Source organism: Phycodurus eques, chromosome 8 (genome assembly GCF_024500275.1).
Source record: "Phycodurus eques isolate BA_2022a chromosome 8, UOR_Pequ_1.1, whole genome shotgun sequence".
Lineage (NCBI taxonomy): Eukaryota > Metazoa > Chordata > Actinopteri > Syngnathiformes > Syngnathidae > Phycodurus > Phycodurus eques.
The window spans coordinates 3,928,747-3,950,739 of NC_084532.1; the positions used below are offsets into that span (position 1 = coordinate 3,928,747).

At 41.9% G+C, this 21,993-nt stretch overlaps 1 protein-coding gene across 6 annotated transcripts in view; it reads right to left on the reverse strand.

Annotated features, from left to right (window-relative positions):
- Positions 1-21,993, reverse strand: part of LOC133406105 (carboxyl-terminal PDZ ligand of neuronal nitric oxide synthase protein-like) — a 137,089-nt gene that overhangs the window by 4,445 nt on the left and 110,651 nt on the right. For 4 of the 6 annotated variants that reach the window (XM_061683410.1, XM_061683412.1, XM_061683409.1 and 1 more), the window contains 3 exons: positions 8,647-8,843; positions 7,771-7,895; positions 95-4,329 (listed from right to left, as the gene is read on the reverse strand). In XM_061683410.1, the coding sequence (XP_061539394.1) occupies positions 3,705-4,329; positions 7,771-7,895; positions 8,647-8,843 (947 nt within the window). In that variant the 3' untranslated portion in view covers positions 95-3,704. Of the gene's footprint in view, positions 1-94; positions 4,330-7,770; positions 7,896-8,646; positions 8,844-21,993 lie in introns of those variants that run through there. The other 2 variants (XM_061683411.1, XR_009769026.1) reach the window with 2 other exon arrangements.

Below are 21,993 nucleotides of genomic sequence, written 5' to 3' on the forward strand. Positions count from 1 at the left end.
ATATAATATATATATATATATATATATATATAATATATATATATATATATATATTATATATATATATATATATATATATATATTTTTATTTTTTTCACAATTTGCAGGGAGAGATAGGTTTTTAAGCAAGGCCAGCTACTAGAAAGGTTTGTGAGTGTGGCCATAAAACAGACTGGAACGTCAGCTGAGTTACAACTCTTGAACTGTGAGTGCTTATGTGAATGAGCCATATGGGGTATAAAGTTAAAGACTTTTCGGGACAGGGCAGCTTGCATGACAAAGACAGAAGATAGAAATAGAGAGAGTATAAATTGAAAAATAGTGCCTTTTCTCGAACGGAGTCCAGCTCTGCATTCCTTTTATTGAGCCGGCCACTACCCTAACGACAGTTGGCTCTGCGTCTTTCAGGAATCTTTGGTAGTTTAAGAGGTCAAAAAGTCCCTTTAAGGACCACTGGTTATTTTGAGAGGCCAGTTCAGCACCTCACTTTGTCATTTACAGGGGTTTGGAATCTGTGTGCACTGTTTACAGCTCAAATTTGTGTCTCCCAAAGGCATCATCTACATTAATGCACAGATACAGCTCATTATTGGGCTCCTGCTAACTGTTTAGATCAGTGGTGCCAAATTCATTTTTGTCGCGGGCCCCACTATAGTTACGGTATCAACGGCCGTTATGACTGTGAAACCATCCAACCGTCCATCTTCTGTACCACTTAACCTCACTAGGGTCGCGGGCGTGCTGGAGCCTAACTAACTAGTTTTGAAATCAGCAGAAGTTGAACTATTCATCGAGTTACAGAAAGGGGCTTCGGAAGAAAATTTTTTGTAATATCTCAGTGTTAGTATTTGTTAGGAGGGTTGGGAATCTCTGGCATGAGGGCAATTCGATAGAGATCTAGATACACAAGTAGCGATTCGATTCAATAACGATATCTTTACGGGCGGAACGATTCGATTCAGTAAGGGAGCGAAAAGATCCTCGATTCGTTTCAGTGCAGAAAAAATGTGATAACATTTGAAAATGACATTTGTCTAACCGTATTTAAAAAAAAAAAAAAAGACCACTTAACCCTAAGCATTGTTGCTTTATGGCACTGTAAAAAAAACTTTAAAAAAAAAAAAAGTAATTATTTAAATAGAAAACAACAATACAAAAATTCTTTTCGAATATTTTTCTCTTCACAAACTGCACAAACAATATTTAAATAGCCATGGGGAGTCTCGCAAACTGTGCCATTCAAGCTCGGACCGTCACTGCACACACGCACTGCTTTTTTTTTTGGTGCTTGCTGAGAGCTGACTGACTTTTTTATCGTTTAAGTCGTGATGACTAGCGTACTTCAACTGGCGATTTTTGCGTCAGCTTCGGGACATACCTGGCTGTGTGTCCTCTCGGAAGTTTCTTTTTAGGGTGGCACAGTACCAACACGAACGTATAAGTGGACTGCGAGGACTCCAGAAGAAGCATTAGTTTGCCAAATTACGGCCCAAAAAAATGGCCGAGACGTACCAACCTTTGCCATATTGTCTGCATGTTTACAATCGCATTTTCAGCGGACTTGAGATAAGGTACGTAACCTGACGTTGCATTCACTGTTTACAACTACTGGCGGAACGTTACTTATCTATCGACCACGAAAGAAGCTTCAACTATCCATCCATCCACTTTCTTTACCGCTTCTCCTCACTAGGGTCGTGGGCTGCTGGAGCCTATCCCAGCTATCTTCGGGCGGGAGGCGGGGTACACCCTGAACCGGTCGCCAACCAATCGCAGGGCACATAGAAACAAATAACCATTCGCACACACATTCACTTCTACGGGCAATTTAGAGTCCTCAATCAACCTACCACGCATGTTTTTGGGATGTGGGAGGAAACCGGAGTTCCCGGAGAAATCCCACCCAGGCACGGGGAGAACATGCAAACTGCACACGGCGAGGCCGGGATTTGAACCCCTGTCCCCAGACCTGTGAGGCAGATGTGCTAATCAGTCGGTCACCGTGCCGGCCTAGCTTCAACTACTTCAAAGTTATTTGATGTTGAAATAGTGACGCTACGGAGAAATGTCGTTAAACACGTAGTGTCGCCAGTATCCACCACTGTATTTGGTTGTAAACCGTTACCTGCGGAACACAAGGTGAGACCTCGCACTTTTCTACAAGATGAAAACGATAAAGCCTCACGCCACCGATTCCTATCCTTGTGATATCCGGTCCACAGCCCTACAATTGATGTATTGAAGGATTCCTGGTGGATTTTGTATCCAAAGTCGTATCTCTCGCCTTTACGAACGGATATCCCGTCGCATCGGTTTATGGTTCCCAACCCTATTTGTTACATAAGACAAATTTGAAATTGTGGGAGAGATTTCAGTAAGAAACATGGATTGCGTTAGCAGTCCACATAAACTGATGTGGGGGGCCAAACCTGGCCCCCGTGCATTGAGTTTGAGACCTGTGTTTGAGACTTTTCCAGGGCCAAAGATGTACAACAAGAGGTGAAATATAAAAATAGTATGCAAGCTAAATGGAAACATGTAGTGTGCTTTGGTCCTCTTTTATAACAGTACATAGTAAAAATATGTAAATCCCTACATATATACTGTATGTATATTTCTCCAGTTCCACCATTATACATTGAGAACATCCCAGAGAAATATCATCCACAGATAATAACACTGTCAGAAAATCAATATAAGACATTCATTGAGGGAGTAAAGAAATGTTCTGAAGTGAACTCAACTGTGAAAGCTTGAACGGAACAAAAAACTTGACAAATCCCTTGGTGGCGATAGAAAGAACAAAATGGCTGCAAACAAGCTGAATAAAATCAGGATTGAGAAAGTCTCTAGCATTAATTATTACTTCTCTTCTATTAATTACACTCAGACAACATGTAGAAAATAATATGACAAACACAAATTAAGGCAATCATGTCTTTGGTCTGCCATTTTCTCCTTAAAACACCATTTTCATAAAATCACTTTCTATACATTCGTTTATCCATTAGTCCATTCAGCTATGAACTAGTTTTTGCATGGCAAACTAATTTTAGTGAAGCCAGTTCTGGAATTCTCCTCAATGAAACATCTCCATTATATTTTAGTACTACTTTGTTGAATCCAATCATACACTACAAATACTTTTGAATGTTAGTTAGTTGCCTATTAATTTGTTTGTTATCATTGTTTTGTGTGTAATCAAAAAAAAAAAAAGGAAACAAATAAGAGGGGACTAGTTTCCTAAAACTTTTCCTAAAACTCTCACCTAATGGTGTTTTTTCATTAAATTTGTATTATTCAGTGTTGCATTACATTACTTCATTACTGAATCAGATATGTCAGTAAAAACAAAAGTGGTTAAAATGCAGTCATTCATCATTTTCAAACATACAGTTTTTCACCTTCACAACTTTTTGTTTTATATTCTTTCACATGGACGATGTTTTCCAGAAAACGAACAGCCCTGGAAAGCTGTACTTTGACTCTAAATGGCTAGTAAATGTTACAAAAGCACATGAAAAACACATTTGGTCTCTTATGGTTTCTCAACTCACTTGTTCCCTTTTCCAAATAACCCTGGAGCAGGATGGCCCATCTTCTAAAATCGTTTGCTTGGAGTGCATTTTAATTGGTTTGTGTGTCCTTGGTCACTGAGTGAAAATGAAGACCAATGACGATCATACTGCAATGGTATCTTGGACTTAATCAAAGGACAGCAGATCCGGGTGTGGCTCTGTGTCCTCGAGACTCACTTCGTTGTCTTTCTTGCTGTTTGCCATCAAGACCTCCTCGCTCAGGCTGATGCGGCAGTGAGTTTTCCCAGAGCATGGGGTGGAGGCCAGCCTGGAGTCCAGATCTGGTGGCTTCTGCCAGACATCGCCGGTTTTAGCTCTGGGCTCCACTAATGGAGGATCTTTGTTGATGAGGTCTGGTACAGATATATGGAGCTGGTGTTCCTCTGCATATCCTCCACTTGATTCTTCTTCAGATATCACAGCATCCACCTTTCCATTGCTTTCCAATATCTCTGTCTCTTCAACTGCAGATGTTTTATCAGCTTGTTGAACAGCAGAGTGGATATCTGTTGACCCGTCGTCAAGCTCACTCTTCTGCACATCCTCTGTGCTTCGAGGCTCCTCCTTGGTGATAAGGGGTGTCTTATTGGGGGAGGAGATTGAAGAGGACAAATCTGCAGCATCCAGAGAAGAGACCACTGGGTCAGAGGAGATCATCATATCCTGGGTGGTCTTTAATGCCCGAGGAAGGCGCTTCTTTCCCGATGGGGGTGGTGGGTCCAGCCGAGGGATGGAGTCAAAGGAAAAGTGACTGAAAGTGGAGTGTGTTGGACAAAGAAAATAAAACATTAGCAGCCACCCCAAAAGAAGAGAACAACACTTTCATTACATAATCAATACTATTCTAAATGTGGAAGTTCAATTACAGGACCGACACATAGAACCTAATTCGCTAAATTTGTGTGTAACAACAGGTACAAATTTTATTATTCATGTTAACTTGATGTGGAAGCTGAAACTTTTCCGCTGATGTAAACATTTTGAAATGCCAGAAACAAAAATGATTGTGACTTATCGTCACTGTAATTTTGGAGCTTCTGAATGATCTAATGCTAGGTTTACACGATGTTCTCGGCTGCCTCATTCAAATCACCATTAATATCTTAATTACACTTATGATTTTTTCCCCAATAATAGTACATAATAATAATAGCACATAGTACACACAATTGAAGCACCACTGTTGGCTTTTTGATGGCAAATGTTACATTCTACTGTCATTTCTTCATCTCTTGTTCCAAGATAATCCAAGTAAATGTATGTGTTGTTTTAATTTGTAATTGTAGAAATACAGCCAATTACAAATACTGTTTCAAGTTGTCATATATATATATATATATATATATATATATATATATATATATATTATATATAGGGAAAAATGCATTAATTCAAGATGCATAGTTCATCACTACTCAGCGAGAGATTCCCAACCCTTGTCAACATGGAATTGTTCTTATTTAATCCAGCAAGTGGACTCTATGCTGGGAGGTTGAAGAATGCTGGGTCAAACATGGTCATCAAATACAGCTAGCACCAAAAAGTGGTGAATCTTTGTTTTATTAAAGCTCCTATAGTTGTTTATGTCCATCCATCCATCCATCCATCCATCCATCCATCTATTTTCTGACATAGAAAGAAACAACCATTCACACTCACATTCACACCTACGGGCAATTTAGAGTATTCAATTAACCGGAGTGCCCGGAGAAAACCCATGCAGGCATGGGGAGAACATGCAAACTCCACACAGGCGGGACCGGGGATTCAACCTCGGCCCTCGGAACTGTGAGGCAGACGCTCTAACCAGTCGCCCACCGTGCCGCTAGTTGTTTATGTATTTTATTCAAATACAGTATGAGCACTGCAGACCAGCTTGGATCCTTCGGTGTGGGAGGTGTTCCGTCCACCGGGCCGCTCTTAGGTGGACTCCTGGGCCCGTCCTTATTGCGACAAATAATTTATAACTATGCGAATTTCTTGGGTATCCCCTCACTTACACTCTGGTCCTACAGATGTTTATAATTTACATAGCCACTCCCACCACACTTCAGTTGTACAGCCGGGTCCATGACCCCTCTCCGGCATGCTTCCCCTCCTGTCCCTGTCCTGCCCTTTCCAATCCTATATTGTCCTTCCCTCACAGGGTGTAGCACTACTGACACATACAACACTCGAATCCATTGTGTCATTGTACTAGTTATACAACCCCAATTCCAATGAAGTTGGGACATTGTGTTAAACAGGATAAAAACAGAATACAATGATTTCATGTTCAATCATGTTCACCCTATATTTAATTGAATACACTACAAAGACAAAATATTTAATGTTCAAACTGATAAACTTTTTATATATAGATATTGTTTTTAGCAAATAATCATTAATTTAGAATTTTATGGCTGCAACATGTTCTAAAAAAGCTGTGAAAGGTGACAAAAAAGACTGAGAAAGTTGAGGAATGCTCATCAAACACCTGTTTGGAACATCCCACAGGTGAACAGGCTAATTGGGAACAGGTGGGTGGCATGATTGGGTAAAAAATGAGCTTCCCTGAATTGCTCAGTCATTCACAAGCAAAGATGGGCAAGGTTCACCTCTTTGAGAACAATTGCGTGAGAAAAGAGTCGAACAGTTTAAGAACAATGGACAATTGCAAGAAATTTAGGGATTTCATCACCTACGGTCCATATCATCATCAAAAGGTTCAGAGAATCGGGAGAAATCACTGCATGTAAGCGGAAAGGCCGAAAACCAACATTGAATGCCCGTGACTTTCGATCCCTCAGGCGGCACTGCATCAAAAACCGACATCAATGTCACCACAAGGGCTCAGGAACACTTCAGAAAACCAATGTCTCTGGGCCCGAGCTCATCTAAGATGGACTGATGCAAAGTGGAAAAGTGTTCTGTGGTCCGATGAGTCCACATTTCTAATTGTTTTTGGAAATTGTGCACGTCGTGGCCAAAGAGGAAAAGAGCCATCTGGACTGTTATGGACGCAAAGTTCAAAAGCCAGCATCTGTGATGGTATGGGGCTGTGTTAGTGCCAATGGCATGGGTAACTTACACATCTGTGAAGGCACCATTAATGCTGAAAGGTACATACAGGTTTTGGAGAAACATATGCTGCCATCCAAGCAACGTCTTTTTCATGGACACCCCTGCTTATTTCAGCAAGACAATGCCAAACCACATTCTCCACGTGTTACTACAGAGTGCGGGTACTAGACTGGCCTGCCTGCAGTCCAGTCCATCGAAAATGTGTGGCGCATTATGAAGCTTAAGATACAACAACGGAGACCCCGGACTGTTGAACAGCTGAAGCTGTACATCGAGCAAGAATGGGAAATAATTTCATCTACAAAGTTTCAACAATTTGTGTCCTCAGTTCCCAAACGTTTATTGAATGTTGTTAAAAGAAAAGGTGCTGTAATACAGTGGTAAACATGAGCCTGTCCCAGCTTTTTTGGAACGTGTTGCAGCAATAAAATTCTTGTTTACAGCTAGTGTGTTGGCTTTTTCTTGTCTTCTTTTCCTATATACCTTTTAATTCTCTCTGCTTTCTTTTTTCTGTCACTCCCCTTTAATAACTTTGTTCTGATTGATTGAACGACTGCAATTCTCAATAAATATCCAGCAGAATCCAAAGAAACCACAGTGACATCTTAAAAAGTCCACTGTGACACAGTAGAACTGCTCCGGCCCAAAAGGGATTCAGATCTTCCTTTCTGCTTGGCCTAACAGCCGAACAGGACCGGGGAAGGAAAAAAAGAAAAAGAAATCATGTGTCTTAAAAATATCAGTCTACACCTGACAGTAGTAGATTAGTCAAACCATCTGTGAAAAAAAAAACAATCTCTCTCTAGCCCAATGTTGTACCTCTTTTCTTTTTTAAACAAACCACTGCGCCAGAATAACAACTAATCAGAGACAGAAGGTGATGATGTTTGGGGATTGGTGAAGTGAGGCTACATTTGTTAGAGTTAGTGATTTTAGTTTAATTTTTTTGTAGTGAAAAAAAAAACTAACGACCGTTATAAAATTATTTAAGAATAATAAGAATAATAAAAAATAATAATAATCTAATTTGATACTTTTAAGGCTGCTGCGGAAACCTTTTTATGATATAATACTGAAAGTGTTATGAAACTAATTTTATCACACAATAACAATGAAATAAGCGTAATACCTGTTTGCAGAATTTTGGTTGAGTTGGTCCATGCAACTCCACACAGCACCAGCGTTCTTGTTGACCTCGGTGACCCCAATGTCCCCAACATGGCTCGATTCCTTTCTCCTCAACAGGTCATTCATCTTAAATGAAGGAAGTAGTAAGTGTCAAGTGGCTCAGTTTTACCTTCCTACAGGAAGTCCTCGAGTTACGACGCACTCGAACCTACGACGTTTCGACTTTACGACGCCCGTGCCTCGTCCGCCATTTCTGCTTAGCTAGTGCATAGTGCTAGTCTGTTTGTGCGGCGGGAGTATCTTTGTCTTTTTCGCCCTCCTTTTTTCACACTCTCAGCAGTAATGGTAAGTACAGCATCTTATTTTTTTATTTTAATGTATTTTAGTTTCTTTATACAAAGTGTTAACCTTTCCTGCTATGGTCACCTGACCGTGGTCGGGAGACGCAGGGGTCAACTCCCTTCTCTCGTTGCACAGCTGAGCTGGGTGGCGGGAACAATAAGGGCCGATTTGCTGCTTTAATGGCTTTATTAGCTCTTCTGCACATTCAACGTCAACGGGTCCTCCGCTAATCGCTACTCTTCCCCGGGCGTCGTCACTACATTTGCCACTGTACACACTCGCACTGGCGCGCACTCCTTCCTCCTTCACAGTCCTGCCGGACGACGCCTGCACAGTCCCATCTCACTCACACATCGACGCACACGCCCACACACACTGATCCGTCTGTCACAGTCACGTGGGACAATACCCGTAAATTTCGACTTTAACGGTGAAATCCGACGTCTCCAGCGTAGGAACGGAACTCGTTCGTAAATCGTGGACTTCCTGTTTTATGCTAGAGTTTAAAGAAATACATTTCTTGTGCAATGCTAACCTTTGCCCCGACAGCCTTGCCCAGATTAATCGCATTTTTCAGTCTCTGTTGGCCCCCAGAGGAAGGAGAATCCGAGGAACCAACACCCAGGTTAGAGTTAGGGGATGCTGGGGTTCGTTTGGTCGAGGGCTGGCCTTGCCTAGAGGTCTGGGGACTCTGTTGCTGGGCAACAGAATTCTCAAACATGCTTTGATCAACTGTGGATAGAGAGAGGAGGAGTAAAATACATGCATGGCAGGATTAAACAGAGTTTATATACATTGATACCGATCAATCAGTCTCAATCTCAACAACACGATGTCGATGATGTCCTCTTACTATATTCTGGTGCTGAGGAATTTTGGAATGATGCATATTCAGCAAATTGTTGCGAGGCAATGATTGTTTGAAGCAGTGTTTTGAAAGATGCAGATTATAGTTGGCACTCTCCACAGAAAAGAACACTTAAAGATTTACAGTGCCTAAAAGCTGGATGATTTCTTTAAGAGCAAGATGCCATTGTGACATGATTGATGCCATGAGTATACATAAAATACCTAAATGGCACATTGGTTTTGGGAATCTATCTTGCAATAGACAAGCAATACGTTATGATAGAATACGTGCACAATTAAAATGAAGCAGGAATGGAACAATGGTGAAGTGAAGATCAGGTGGTATTCAATTCACTCGAGATGTAAGGTCTTACCTCACGGAGAGAAAGGTTTCTCGAAAGGCAAGCAATAAAACACAAAGCGATCATATTTCAGACTATTTGAACCTCTCAAGAAGTAAAGCATATTGAGCCATTTTTGTATAATCACAAAAATGCCCCTGATTCATGATGTATCGGGGAACAGGTGAGAGAACCTTAATGGCTTTGAGTGCAGTCTGGCACCACATACACATGTCGGAGTGATACATTGTCCTGGCCAGATAAAAGAAGGAACAAAATATTGGCTTTTGGAATCAGATGGAGCCTCAAAATCTGGCAGAGCAGGTATAACCTTGAAGCCAGCCTGCATGCACAAGCATTTTACTTACCGTCCCCAGAGATCGACAAAAGCACATTAGCCAGAGGGCCACAGGAAATGTGATCAGGCATTATGAATCAACCCGGTGCAGAAACCATTTATGATATAGTTCAAGGAGATACGAATAAATACGAGAAGGAGAAATCATTTAATCACATGCATGCATATATATATAACAGTCATCAGATTACAGTCAGTAAAAGACATGTAAGAAAGGAAACCACAGAGAGAGAAACAATACAGGAAATCATTTCCTTCAATATATTGTTGAATGTCTATGAACTAGAAAATAAAACAATGTCAAATTTAATTTTAAGCTTTCATTACATCTTTTGACTGCTACTGTCCTGTGGAAATAATATTTTTATATCATCATAATGAAACAAGTAGTCTGCTATAAATTATTATGAAAGAAATAGTGAAGGAAGCAGAAATGAAAGGAAAACGCTTTATGAATACGTTCATTTAAAGCAAACCTTTCGGTCAATTTGGTTCCACCACTTCAATCAAAAAGCCAATATTTTCCAATCCCCCTTAATGACATTCACATTGTCGGTGAGGACATAGAATAGATACTCCTTTATTAAGGTATTGTACAATTAAATCATCCAAAAATAAAGAAAAACCAGCATGAAAATAGTTCAATGCTGTGCAACGGCCATTCGTGTATGAGTGCACGTCACACAGAATCATTGTGCAGTTTTTTTCCGAAGTAATGCTGCTGATTCCAACAGTCAAGACACACACGGCCACCTAAAGGTAGAGTTTGCAGTAGAAAAAAGTTGTCTGTATGACCTGACAGTTGAATAATGGCTCTAATTTTAATTACCGTATTTTCACGACCATAAGGTGCACTTAAAAGTCTTATAATTCAGCGCGCCTTGTGTGTGCACCGAGTTCCAAAATCTATAAATGTTGTGTGACTTTGATGAGCGCTCCGCTTGACTTAACTGGGAGCATTTCCTGCCGACACGCTGCTTATATAGAGGAAAGGCGGACGTGACTGAGGACAGCATGCAGACGTTAAAGGGGGAAGGAAAGAGGATGCTAAAGGCACACCCCCAGTCGGTATATAGCACCGTTATGTCCATTGTGCAAAACAACATCGGTTTGGCTAAGGCCCCCCGAAAATGACACGTACGAAGAGACACACTTACGAAGCAGACTTTAAACTGCAAGCTATCAGTTACGCGGAGGAACATGGAAATCGAGCAGCCGCGAGAGAATTCAAGATCAACAAATCCATGGTTCGCAAGTGGAGGAAGCAAGCAAACGAGCTTCGCCAAGTCAAGAAGATGTCAATATTATATATATATATATATATATATATATATATATATATATATATATATATATATATATATAAATATATATATTATTTCTCACTATCGATACAATTGATTGATTAGCTTTTAAAACAATTTAAATCAATATATTTACGTCAGGCGGCAAGGTTGATGACTGGTAAGCACATCTGCCTCACAGTTCTGAGGATCGGGGTTCAAATCCCAGCCCCGCCTGTGTGGAATTTGCATGTTCTCGCCGTGCCTGCGTGGGTTTTCTTCGGGTACTCCGGTTTCCTCCCACATCCCAAAAACATGTATGCTAGACACTAAATTACCCGTAGGTGTGTATGTGAGTACAAATAGTTGCTTGTTTATATATGCCCTGCAATTGGCTGGCGACCAGTTCTGGGCGTACCCCGCCTCTCGCCCGAAGGTAGCTGGGATAGGCTCCAGCACGCCCGCGACCCGAGTGAGGATAAGCAGTACAGAAAATGGATGGATGGATGGACATTTACACAGATCGATCCAGTTGGATCGTAGGACTATACATCGATATAATGAATGAAGTGTTACACCACTAATATATATCAGAATCAGAATCAGAATCATCTTTATTTGCCAAGTATGTCCAAAACACACAAGGAATTTGTCTCCGGTAGTTGCAGCCGCTCCAGTACAACAGACAGTCAATTTACAGAACACTTTGGAGACAAAGACATTGACAAAAAACAATTGTGCAAAAAGATGCAGAGTCCTCTAGCACTTAGAGAAGTTCGAATGACTAATATTGCAATAGTCCGGTGCAATGCCCATTGTGCAAAGGGCGCTGAGACTTCAAGGAGTGTATGCGGTTTAAAGTGACGAGTAGTGCGATCATCTGGGACAATGTTGGTGGTGCAAATGTTACAGATACTCCTCAATCAGTGTGCAAATGGAGCAGATGCTACTCTGGCATGAGTGGCCAGTATATGCAAATAGTGCAGCACGGCGAGACTACTACAGTGAGTGCACGAGTAATACATAATTGGCCCCACAGAAATGTGACAACGAACTCAAGTCAAAAAATTGCTAGCTTATTGTAATGGAATTATAGGAATTATAATTATTAAGAAGTTGATCGCAAGAGGGAAGAAGAAGCTGTTGAAGAAGAAGAAGCTGTTGGAATGTCTACTAGTTCTAGTTTGCGTTGATCGGTAGCGCCTACCTGAGGGAAGGAGCTGGAAGAGCTGGTGACCGGGGTGCAGACGGTCCGAGAGGATTTTGCACACCCTTGTCTTAGTTCTGGCAGCGTGCAAGTCCTCAATGGTGGGTAGGGGGGTACCGACAATCCTTTCAGCAGTTTTGATTGTCCGTTGCAGTCGGAGTTTGTCCTTTTTTGTAGCAGCACCAAACCAGACTGTGATGGAAGAACACAGGACTGATTCGATGACCGCTGTGTAGAACTGTCTCAGCAGCTCCGGTGGCAGGCCGTGCTTTCTCAGAAGCCGCAGGAAGTACATCCTCTGCTGGGCCTTTTTGAGGACGGAGTTGATGTTGGTCGCCCACTTCAGGTCCTGAGAGATTGTAATTCCCAGGAACTTGAAGGTCTCAACGGTTGACACAAGGCAGCTGGACAACGTGAGGGGCAGCTGTGGCGAAGGATGCCTCCTGAAGTCCACGATCATCTCTACCGTCTTGAGCGTGTTCAGCTCCAGGTTGTGTCGGCCGCACCACAGCTCCACCCGCTCCGCTTCCTGTCGATATGCAGACTCGTCACCGTCCTTGATGAGGCCGATGACAGTGGTGTCATCTGCAAACTTCAGGAGCTTGACAGTTGACAGTTGGGTTCGCTGAGGTGCAGTCGTTCGTGTAGAGAGAGAAGAGCAGCGCAGAGAGGACACAACCTTGGGGCGCCCCAGTGCTGATGCTGCGTGTGGATGAGGTGGCCTCCCCCTGCTGTGTCCTGCCCGTCAGAAAGCTGTAAATCCACTGGCAGATGGCAGGTGAGACGCTGAGCTGGAAAAGCTTGGTTGAAAGGAGTTCAGGGATGATGGTGTTGAACGCTGAGCTGAAGTCCACGAACAGGATCCTCGCGTAGGTCCCTGCACTGTCGTGGTGTTCTAGGATGAAGTGCAGTCCCATGTTGACTGCATCATCCGCAGACCTGTTCGCTTGGTAGGCAAACTGCAGGGGGTCCAGCAGGGGACCTGTGACACTCTTGAGGTGGTCCAGCACGAGACGTTCAAAGGACTTCATGACCACAGATGTCAAAGCGACAGGCCTGTAGTCATTCAGACCAGAGATTGCAGGTTTCTTGGGGACTGGAATGATGGTGGAGCGTTTGAAACAGGATGGAACTTCGCACATTTCCAAAGATCTGTTGAAGATCTGAGTGAAGACTGGAGCGAGCTGGTCCGCGTAGACTTTGAGGCAGAATGGGGACACATGGTCCGGTCCTGCCGCTTTGTTGATCTTCTGTTGTTTGAAGATGCGTCTCACATCCTGTTCATGGATGGTTAACGCAGAAGTCAGAGGTGTGGTTGTGGTCGAGGGTGCGGCCGGGTGGGTGTGTGGAGTGAACTGTCCTTTTCAAATCTGCAATAGAAGGTATTCAAGTCGTTGGCTAGTGTGCTATTGTTCTCAGCTTGGGGGGATCGTCGCTTGTAATTAGTCAGCGATTGGAATGCATGCCAGACTGATTTTGAGTCGTTCGCGCTAAACTGTTTTTCCAACTTTGCTGCATAGATCCTCTTTGCAATGTTAATTTCTTTAGTCATCTGGTTCCTAGTGCGATTTTACAGGGCCCTGTCTCCGCTCTGATATGCGCCCTCCTTAGCTTGGCGAAGTTGTTAAGTTTGGCAGTGAACCACGGTTTGTTGTTATTGAATGTGCGAAATAATTTTTTTGGTACACACACATCTTCACAGAAACTAATATACGATGTGACAGTGCCCGTATATTCATCTAGACTGCCAGCTGAATTTTCAAAGACACGCCAGTCTGTGCAGTCTAAACAGCTTTGAAGTTCCATCTTGGCTTCATTGGTCCACTTTTTGACTGTTTTCACTGTAGGCTTCGCACATTTAAGTTCTTGCTTGTACGTCGGTATTAAGTGAATTAAGCAGTGATCAGACGAGCCCAGGGCTGCACGAGGTATAGCACGGTATGCGTTTTTTATCGTAGTGTAGCAGTGGTCTAAAGTATTATTTTCCCTGGTAGGATAGTCGATGTGCTGCTTGTATTTAGGGAGTTCGTGGTTGAGTTTAGCTTTGTTAAAGTCCCCGAGAATAATGAGGGGTGAGTCCGGGTGTTTTTTTTTAAATTTTGTTGACTTGTTTGGCGAGCGTTAGCAATGCGGCGTTCGTGTTAGCTTGCGGTGTAATATAGACTCCAGCCAGTATAAACAATGCAAACTCACGTGGGGAGTAGAATGGTTTACAGTTCAAAAACAGCGACTCCAAATGCGGGCTGCAGTGTGTGCTGAGCACCGTGACGTCCTTACACCATTTTTCGTTGATATGGAGGCATATTCCGCCGCCCTTTGTTTTCCCCGATGATTCCATGTCGCGGTCCGCTTGATGAATGTTGAAGCCGGGAAGCATGACGGCGCCATCGGGTACAGCGTCGCAAAGCCAGGTCTCCGTGAAGCACATGGCCACGGAACGTCCGAAGTCTTTACTGGTCTTTAACAGAAGATGAAGCTCGTCCATTTTGTTGGGTAGGGAGCGTACATTCGCGAGGTGGATCGACGGGAACGGCAATCTGTGTCCTCTCTTGCGGAGTTTCACCTGAATACCGGCTCGTTTTCCTCTGTGGCGCCGCTTCCGCCTCCATGCGCCGAAAACCGCGGACGCCGCTCCGGTGAGTAACTCGGGGAAAAAACTGAGCGGATTTTCGAAAGTTGGTGACAGAAAGTCCGGAGTAGCCTCCTTGATGGTTAGCAGGTCTCCCCTTGTGTAAGTGAGTCGTGTAAGGTCTCCAAAGACGGACGAAAAACACAAAAACAAAGACAATACTAGAGAGCGCGTTACCAAGACGACCACACTGGTAGGCGCCATCTTGAAATATACGCTACGTCCTCAGTGGTATACCTGGCTCTGGTTCCGACCCTGACTCCGGACTTACCCAGGGCTCCTGAACCCCGTCCTGCTAAGCGTAGGAGTTTTGGCTGCTTAATCCGCCGTCCATCACGTTCACTCTTTCGCTTGAAACAGTTCATGATTGACTGTTCACTGTTCACTTGAGTTATGGTGAATTTTGGGGGGGCCTGTGTGGTGACTACAGTTGGGCATCGTTTGAATCTGTGTGATTCCCGTCCCGATTCTGGTTCCAAACAATGCATTATGAACATCAATTTTCTTAGCAGCCCGGAGCATAGACGAAAATTAACATTTGACTCAGGGTTCTTTATAATCAGTATCAATATAAAACCTATTAACTAAAAGGCAATGTGTGTGTAACTAATCCAACTGACTTAATATTCATGAATTAATGTTTCAGCTAAAAGTTAAATATAGCATTGTTAAAATGGTTATTTGCAACTGTTTTATCACGTCAAATGGTTTATATGTGAAGGTTATAACTAATGGAACCAAATGCTCTGTAAAACGTCGATTCCTTTACCTACCTACTAATGAGCCACGAGGTTAGCAGTGTTCGCGATACTGTGAGAAAACGTCTATGTGAATTTTGTCCCAATTCATTGTGATGTAAAGTTGCTCGTTTCACCTTTGGTGAAGTTTTAGCTCAACGTTAAGCTTGTAATGCACCTCTTTCTACTTTCTTTCCAGTATGGTAAATTAATTAATATTTTATTTGTCTGTCATCAGCTCAGTGCAAGAGTGCAAACCACCATTTATTTGTTAGCTGCCTCAATGTTGGCACAGACGTATTTTATTGTTTCACATTCACCCAATTGACTTCACTGACGTTCCGCACGGTGTAGCCTGAGGCTCGGAGCAGGACGGAGCACGTCAGACTTCTACACAACGTGAAAGCGTCCTTTGCACAATATAATCTTATTCCAAGTGTTTCACTGTGTTGACTCATCATTTATTTTAACATAGTTAAGAAACACTTTTTTTCGCCGCCGCTGTTGGACACAAGCATGTCTTTGTGTGTTCTTCTTTGTTGGTTTTGCCACTTTCTTCTTCGGGGTTGGCAGACTTTAGGCATCAAAACTGGGAACCGAAATTAAATGGGAATGTTAGTCCCGGTTCGAATCAGTTCTTGATTTTCGATGCCCAACCCTAATGGTGACCCACAAGTGGGTGACATTCAACAGGGACGTGTATCTTCAAGGGAGGTGCAAGAGTTGAAAGATCAAAGGGAGTTGTTGGCTGTTTAATGTGAAAACACTCAAGTTTGTACTGTATGTGAAGAGTAAAGTGACATGACTGGCTCTTGTCTCCTCATCATATTTACTGAATCTCCACAATACTGTATATACTGTACTGTTTTGGACATACTTGGCAAATAAAGATGATTCTGATATCTTCAGGACATTTTTCATTGTATGTTAGCATTATCCCGCGACCCTAGTGAGGATAAGCGCCTCAGAAAATGGATGGATGGATGGATGTTAGCATTAAACTAGCATAATAACAATGATCATGGCAGTTATGCCGTGTTGAAAGTACTCTGAATGAACATGGATGAACAAATGACCTGCCTAACCAGCCTGAAACAAGAACACCTTGCCTCTCATTTGGAGAGAAATTAAAACACTGTACATTCAGGTAGGGCAGAATCCATACAAATACGAGACAAAACAAAAACCGCTAACCTTACCGTAGGAAATGGGTGGAAAAAGTACAAAGTAACACAGAAGTGAAAATACTTCTAGTGCCACAACAACATATGCAAAACAAAAATAATACATCACATTTTTGGCATGATGAGGGTGTGCATTTGAGCAAACCACATCTGAACACTGATCCGAAGGCTTCATTTTGTGCCAATTTGATGAAAACATGTCAACAGTTATGTCTAGTTCACTGAAAAATTCATGAACAATAAACATGATTTAGATGAGTTAAAGAGAAGTTAAGCAACGTGATACTGCTGAGAGACTGTGAAAATCCACAATAAATTGCTGGTTTTAAAATCTCTTACTTCCATTTCTAGATTATTTTTTTAGATTATTTAAAGGTACACACCCACATACACACATGCAGTACATAAAAAGTCACACTTACTGTTTAATATATTTTAGAAGTTATAATTTATTTGCTTAGCTTGCATTTGTATTATGGACGATTTTTAGAAAGGAAGATGTCTCGCCTTCAAGAAGATGACTCAGCATCATCCGATGGAAGGGCGCCTTGACCAAGGACGTGATCGGATGTGGTCGGGGACGTGAGATGTTGGTCCAATGTTTTGTGTTGTGTCTTGCTGCTTAGAACATTAAGTCTTGTAAAACCCTCCTATTTTCAAATGTTTTGTGTTGTGTCTTATTGCTTAGAACATTATGTCTTGTAAAACCCTCCTATTTTCCAATAAATGCAGGAGCGACGGGAGCGATTGTTTGGAGCGTGTTGAGAGGCTGTAAACTGAACAATCACCCATACGTCCTCCTCATGAGAAAGAGAAACCAGCGTCTTCATTCCTTTTGTGCATTTTTATTGGTGTTGGGTGAGATAAATCCAACATTAAAATTGGTCCTTCGAGCCGGATGTCAATACACCCGAGGATTCCAGTTGTGGAGCCGACATCCAGTTAAGAGACTGTGGCCACGGCAATTGAGACCCTTTCCGGGATTGGTCTTCGTTCTTCTCAACTGGGATCTGAAGGTTGACGACAATCCACAGGATTGAAGACGACCTTGGTGAGTTAAAAATTTTACAAATTTGTTTAGGAAAAAGGATTAAAGAGTGAGTCAATTGCGCGACGAAGAAGTCTGCGGCAGAATAAACCTTGTGTAATACTAGTTACTGGCAAGTAAGCGAGGAGGGCGGAGTCCTGTACGTACTTAAATTCCGTGTTTAATAAAGTAAAAGAGGGACGGCGGAGTCCGACAAATTCCGCGGGGATGGCGGAGTCCTGTACGTACTTAAATTCCATGTTTCTGTGTTTCCGTGTGTTTGTAAAAACGTTACTAATATCGTGTGAGAGAATCCTCCGCCCCGTGTGGGGTAGAAGCTTGAGGATTACCAAAACTCAGACATTCATTGTCACCCTGTCATTTTTTGAATAAAGTCAGTATTTAGGTCACTCTAGGTGCAAATAAACTGACTTCCAAATTCACAAAAATGGGAAAAAATAACAGTAAAACAGATCCAAAAGAAGGCCTAACGTGTAAAGATTGGAAATATGTTGAACTCCAAAACCCTTCCAAAATAAAACATTTAAACACGTGGATAACCAAATACGGTTTCGCTGGCCAGCTAAATTCACAAAAATTAGTTCAACTTCGAAACAAAATAAAGTGTCGACACAAAAATGATATATCACAAATAGAAAAAGATGGATTTGACGACTTACTCTTCTGGCTAAACATGGCGTCTAAAAGAGAAAAAGGAAGGGAGAAAAAGAAGGACTTAACAAATGAACAAAAAGAGCAGGCAGGTAGGGATAAAAATATGTTGTTTCAAAGACAGGAAAATGACGAGACAGGACCAATGGTAAGAATTAGCGAGAAAAAGATGGTTGAAGAAAGGTGTGAAAAAAATGAGGGAACAAAAGCATCAGCACCCTTGTACCCGGTTTTGCCACCTCATGAACTTCCTCCAACTCATGAGTCAGAAACTCAACGAGTTTTACGATCAGGAGGGGTACAAATGAATTGGTCTAAAACTATGGGAGAAACATTTTCTCCCATTCCCAAAATAACAAATATAACCTCAGACGAGGGAGACATGGATTTATATCCAATGATTGAGGTGGCAAATCCAAATGTACAAGAGGACCACAAAGAGGATGTGAAAAAGGCCGTAGTCGGCCTCACACCCTACAAAGTAGACATTGTCCAGTTTGTTGAGGAAATGGAAAATCTTAGACAATCCTATCATTTAAATGGAGCAGAAACTCAACAAATTTGGATGACTGCAATGGGGTCTGATTGGCATCTTTGCCAAGGAGATTGGGACCCAAAACACCATGGTGTTGTAATGCCACATAATGACAGAGAATTACAACATCGAGTTAGGGCTTTGATAGAGAGAACCACAGCCAGGTTCCGCAAAAGGGCAAATTACACGGAAATTAGTAGGGTGAAACAAAAAGACGACGAACTTTTTGAAGAATATAGGGTTAGAATGACCGCTTGTTTTAAAGCAAACAGCGGCTTGAATGAGGATGCCAATCCTCAGGGCCCTTATCAACAGCAGTTAAAAAATGCTTGACATGCGAATTCGAAAGAACACATTAACAGATGGGTAGATAAACATTGGATAAACCTAGCAACTGGCCCTCTGGAGGAATATGTTAATCATGCCCTCCACGCAGAAAGAGTGTTAGGACAAAAAAAAATAGATGTCTTCCTCAACGAAGGAGCAGAAATATACTATCAAGGCAGAGAGAGAGATAATTTTAGAGGACGCGGCAGAGGCCGTGGGAGAGTAAGATATGGTGGAGGTCGAAATTATTATGATAATACCGTCTGTTGGTGCTGTGGAGACAAAGGCCACATTGCACGTGACTGCCCTAAAAAAAATAAAAGAGAATACGGACTAAGCCAACCTGCTTCCCAACTCAACAAATCCTCTTGTGTAAACATTACAGAGAATGAGGAAGTGGATTTCAATTTACAGGACATTCCGAGTTTGGACACTGAAAAACCTGAAATAACCTTGTCAGTAAATGGGAAAGAAATAAAATTTCTTTCCGATACAGGAGCATGTAGGACTGCATGTCGGGAAAAGATTCCAGGTTCCAAACTATCGGGACATAAGGCAATAGTTAGATCTGCAAATGGGCAAATTACTTTTGCCATGGAACTTGAGCCTGTGTGGATTAGAGACCCACAAGGGATAACTTGTAGAATGCCCATTATCGAAGTCCCGGAGTGCCCTGTGAATTTGTTGGGAAGAGAAGGCTTATTCCAATTAGGACTTGTACTCATTCCATCATCAAATGGAAATATTGTAGTGAAACGAAAACATTAATTAAAAAGAGAGGACCTCTATATGACACTGGAAAGCAGAGAAAGTACATTCTATTACACAATCGATATCCCAGACAAACCACCGTTAAACATGGGAAAGGCCCTGTTGTCTGCAGCCTTGCAGCTTATCACAGAAGTAGAAGATAATAAAAAAGGTGATGAGCTGCATATAACTATGTGGTACAAAAACACACCAGGGCCAGACCCAGGATATGAAAACAAGTTAAGACATGCGACACCTGATAAAATTACTGTAGATTATCTGTACTCAGACAATGAAGCAAAAGTCGCGGCAGGAATGATTTTACCAGACAAATTAAAGGAACTGTATAAAAATACAAGTGTCCCACATATTTCATTGTGCAAAGATTATGAGTCACAGTGGAAACATATGGGAACATTAGTAAAACAAGGACAGAAGACAGATGATTGGCAGCAAATAGAAAACAAACTGGAATACAGCGCGTCAACTGGTCTAATTAGGAAGGCGATGTTTTGGACAATACAGGGTGATGAAGGGAAACACATGCTTCCTGTTTGATTAGACCAAATGATGCTCACTGAAATTGATGAAGAAATATTTTAAAAAGTTCCAAAATAATTATGGTCCACAGGACCATTTGATATAGGCCTTATTAAAGGGGCTTTACCAGTACAAATTAGACCCAAAACAGAATATAGACCAGGGATTCGTCAATATCCATGAAAACCAGATGCACATGAAGGAATCAAACCGGTAATTGAAGCACTAATTAAGGCAGGAGTTATAGTGGAGTGTCCAGAATCACCATGTAACACACCCATTTTTCCCGTAAAAAAGGCCCCACCTTCAGTCAGTTGGCGAATGGTGCAAGATTTACAGGCAGTAAATTCTGCAGTAATACAGAGAGCAGCATGCGTACCAGATCCTCACATATTGTTAAATTCATTGAAACCAGACGCTACCGTGTTTACAGTGGCTTTCTTTTCTGTACCAGTAGAAAAGAACAGTCAATTTTGGTTTGCATTCACATTTGAGGGAAAAAAATATACATTTACTAGATTACCACAAGGTTACTGTGAACGTCCAACCATTTATTCACAAGTAATGAGAACAAGCATGTCTAAATTCACTCCCCCAGGAGGGAGCCAAATTTTACTATATGTAGATGATGTGCTCCTGGCATCTCCAGGTGGAGAGACATGCATCAAAGATTCATTGGCCTTACTGCATCATCTAGCAGAAGAGGGACATGAAGTTAACAAAAATAAATTGCAATGGTGTAAAAAGCAAGTCAAATATCTAGGCCATAATTTAAGTGTAGGAGGAAGGACTATATTAGAAGACAGAAAAGCTATAGTCTTAAAAGCCCCTAAACCACAAAGAAACATATGATGTCATTTTTAGGTCTGACAAATTATTGTAGAGCATGGATTCCAAACTATGCAGAAATTGTTGCACCATTGTCAAAATTAATGGATGAAGCAAACCTTAAAATGACATCACCTGTTCAATGGAATACAGAGGCAGAAAAGGCCTTCTGTGGCATTAAACAACATTTGGTGTCCAGTACTGCGCTGGCCCTTCCAAATTATGATAAACCATTCATTCAAATGGTAGATTGTAAAAACTATTACATGACCTCCGTACTTACACAACAATATGGTGATAAGTTAAGACCCAATAGCTTATTTTTCGACTAAACTGGACAACGTGACGTGTGCATTACCGCATTGTGTCAGAGCAGTTGTGGCAGCTTCGATGGCAGTAGAGAACAGTTCCACGATTGTGTTATTTCATCCATTAACTCTTAAAGTCCCACATACAGTGTCTGCTCTCCTATTGCAAACCAATATGGCGTTTTTATCACCTGCAAGACATTTATCTTGCATGGCCATCTTGCTGTCACAACCACATTTGACTGTTGAGCGATGCACAACCTTAAATCCAGCCACACTAATACCTTTACCTGATGAAGGCACGCTG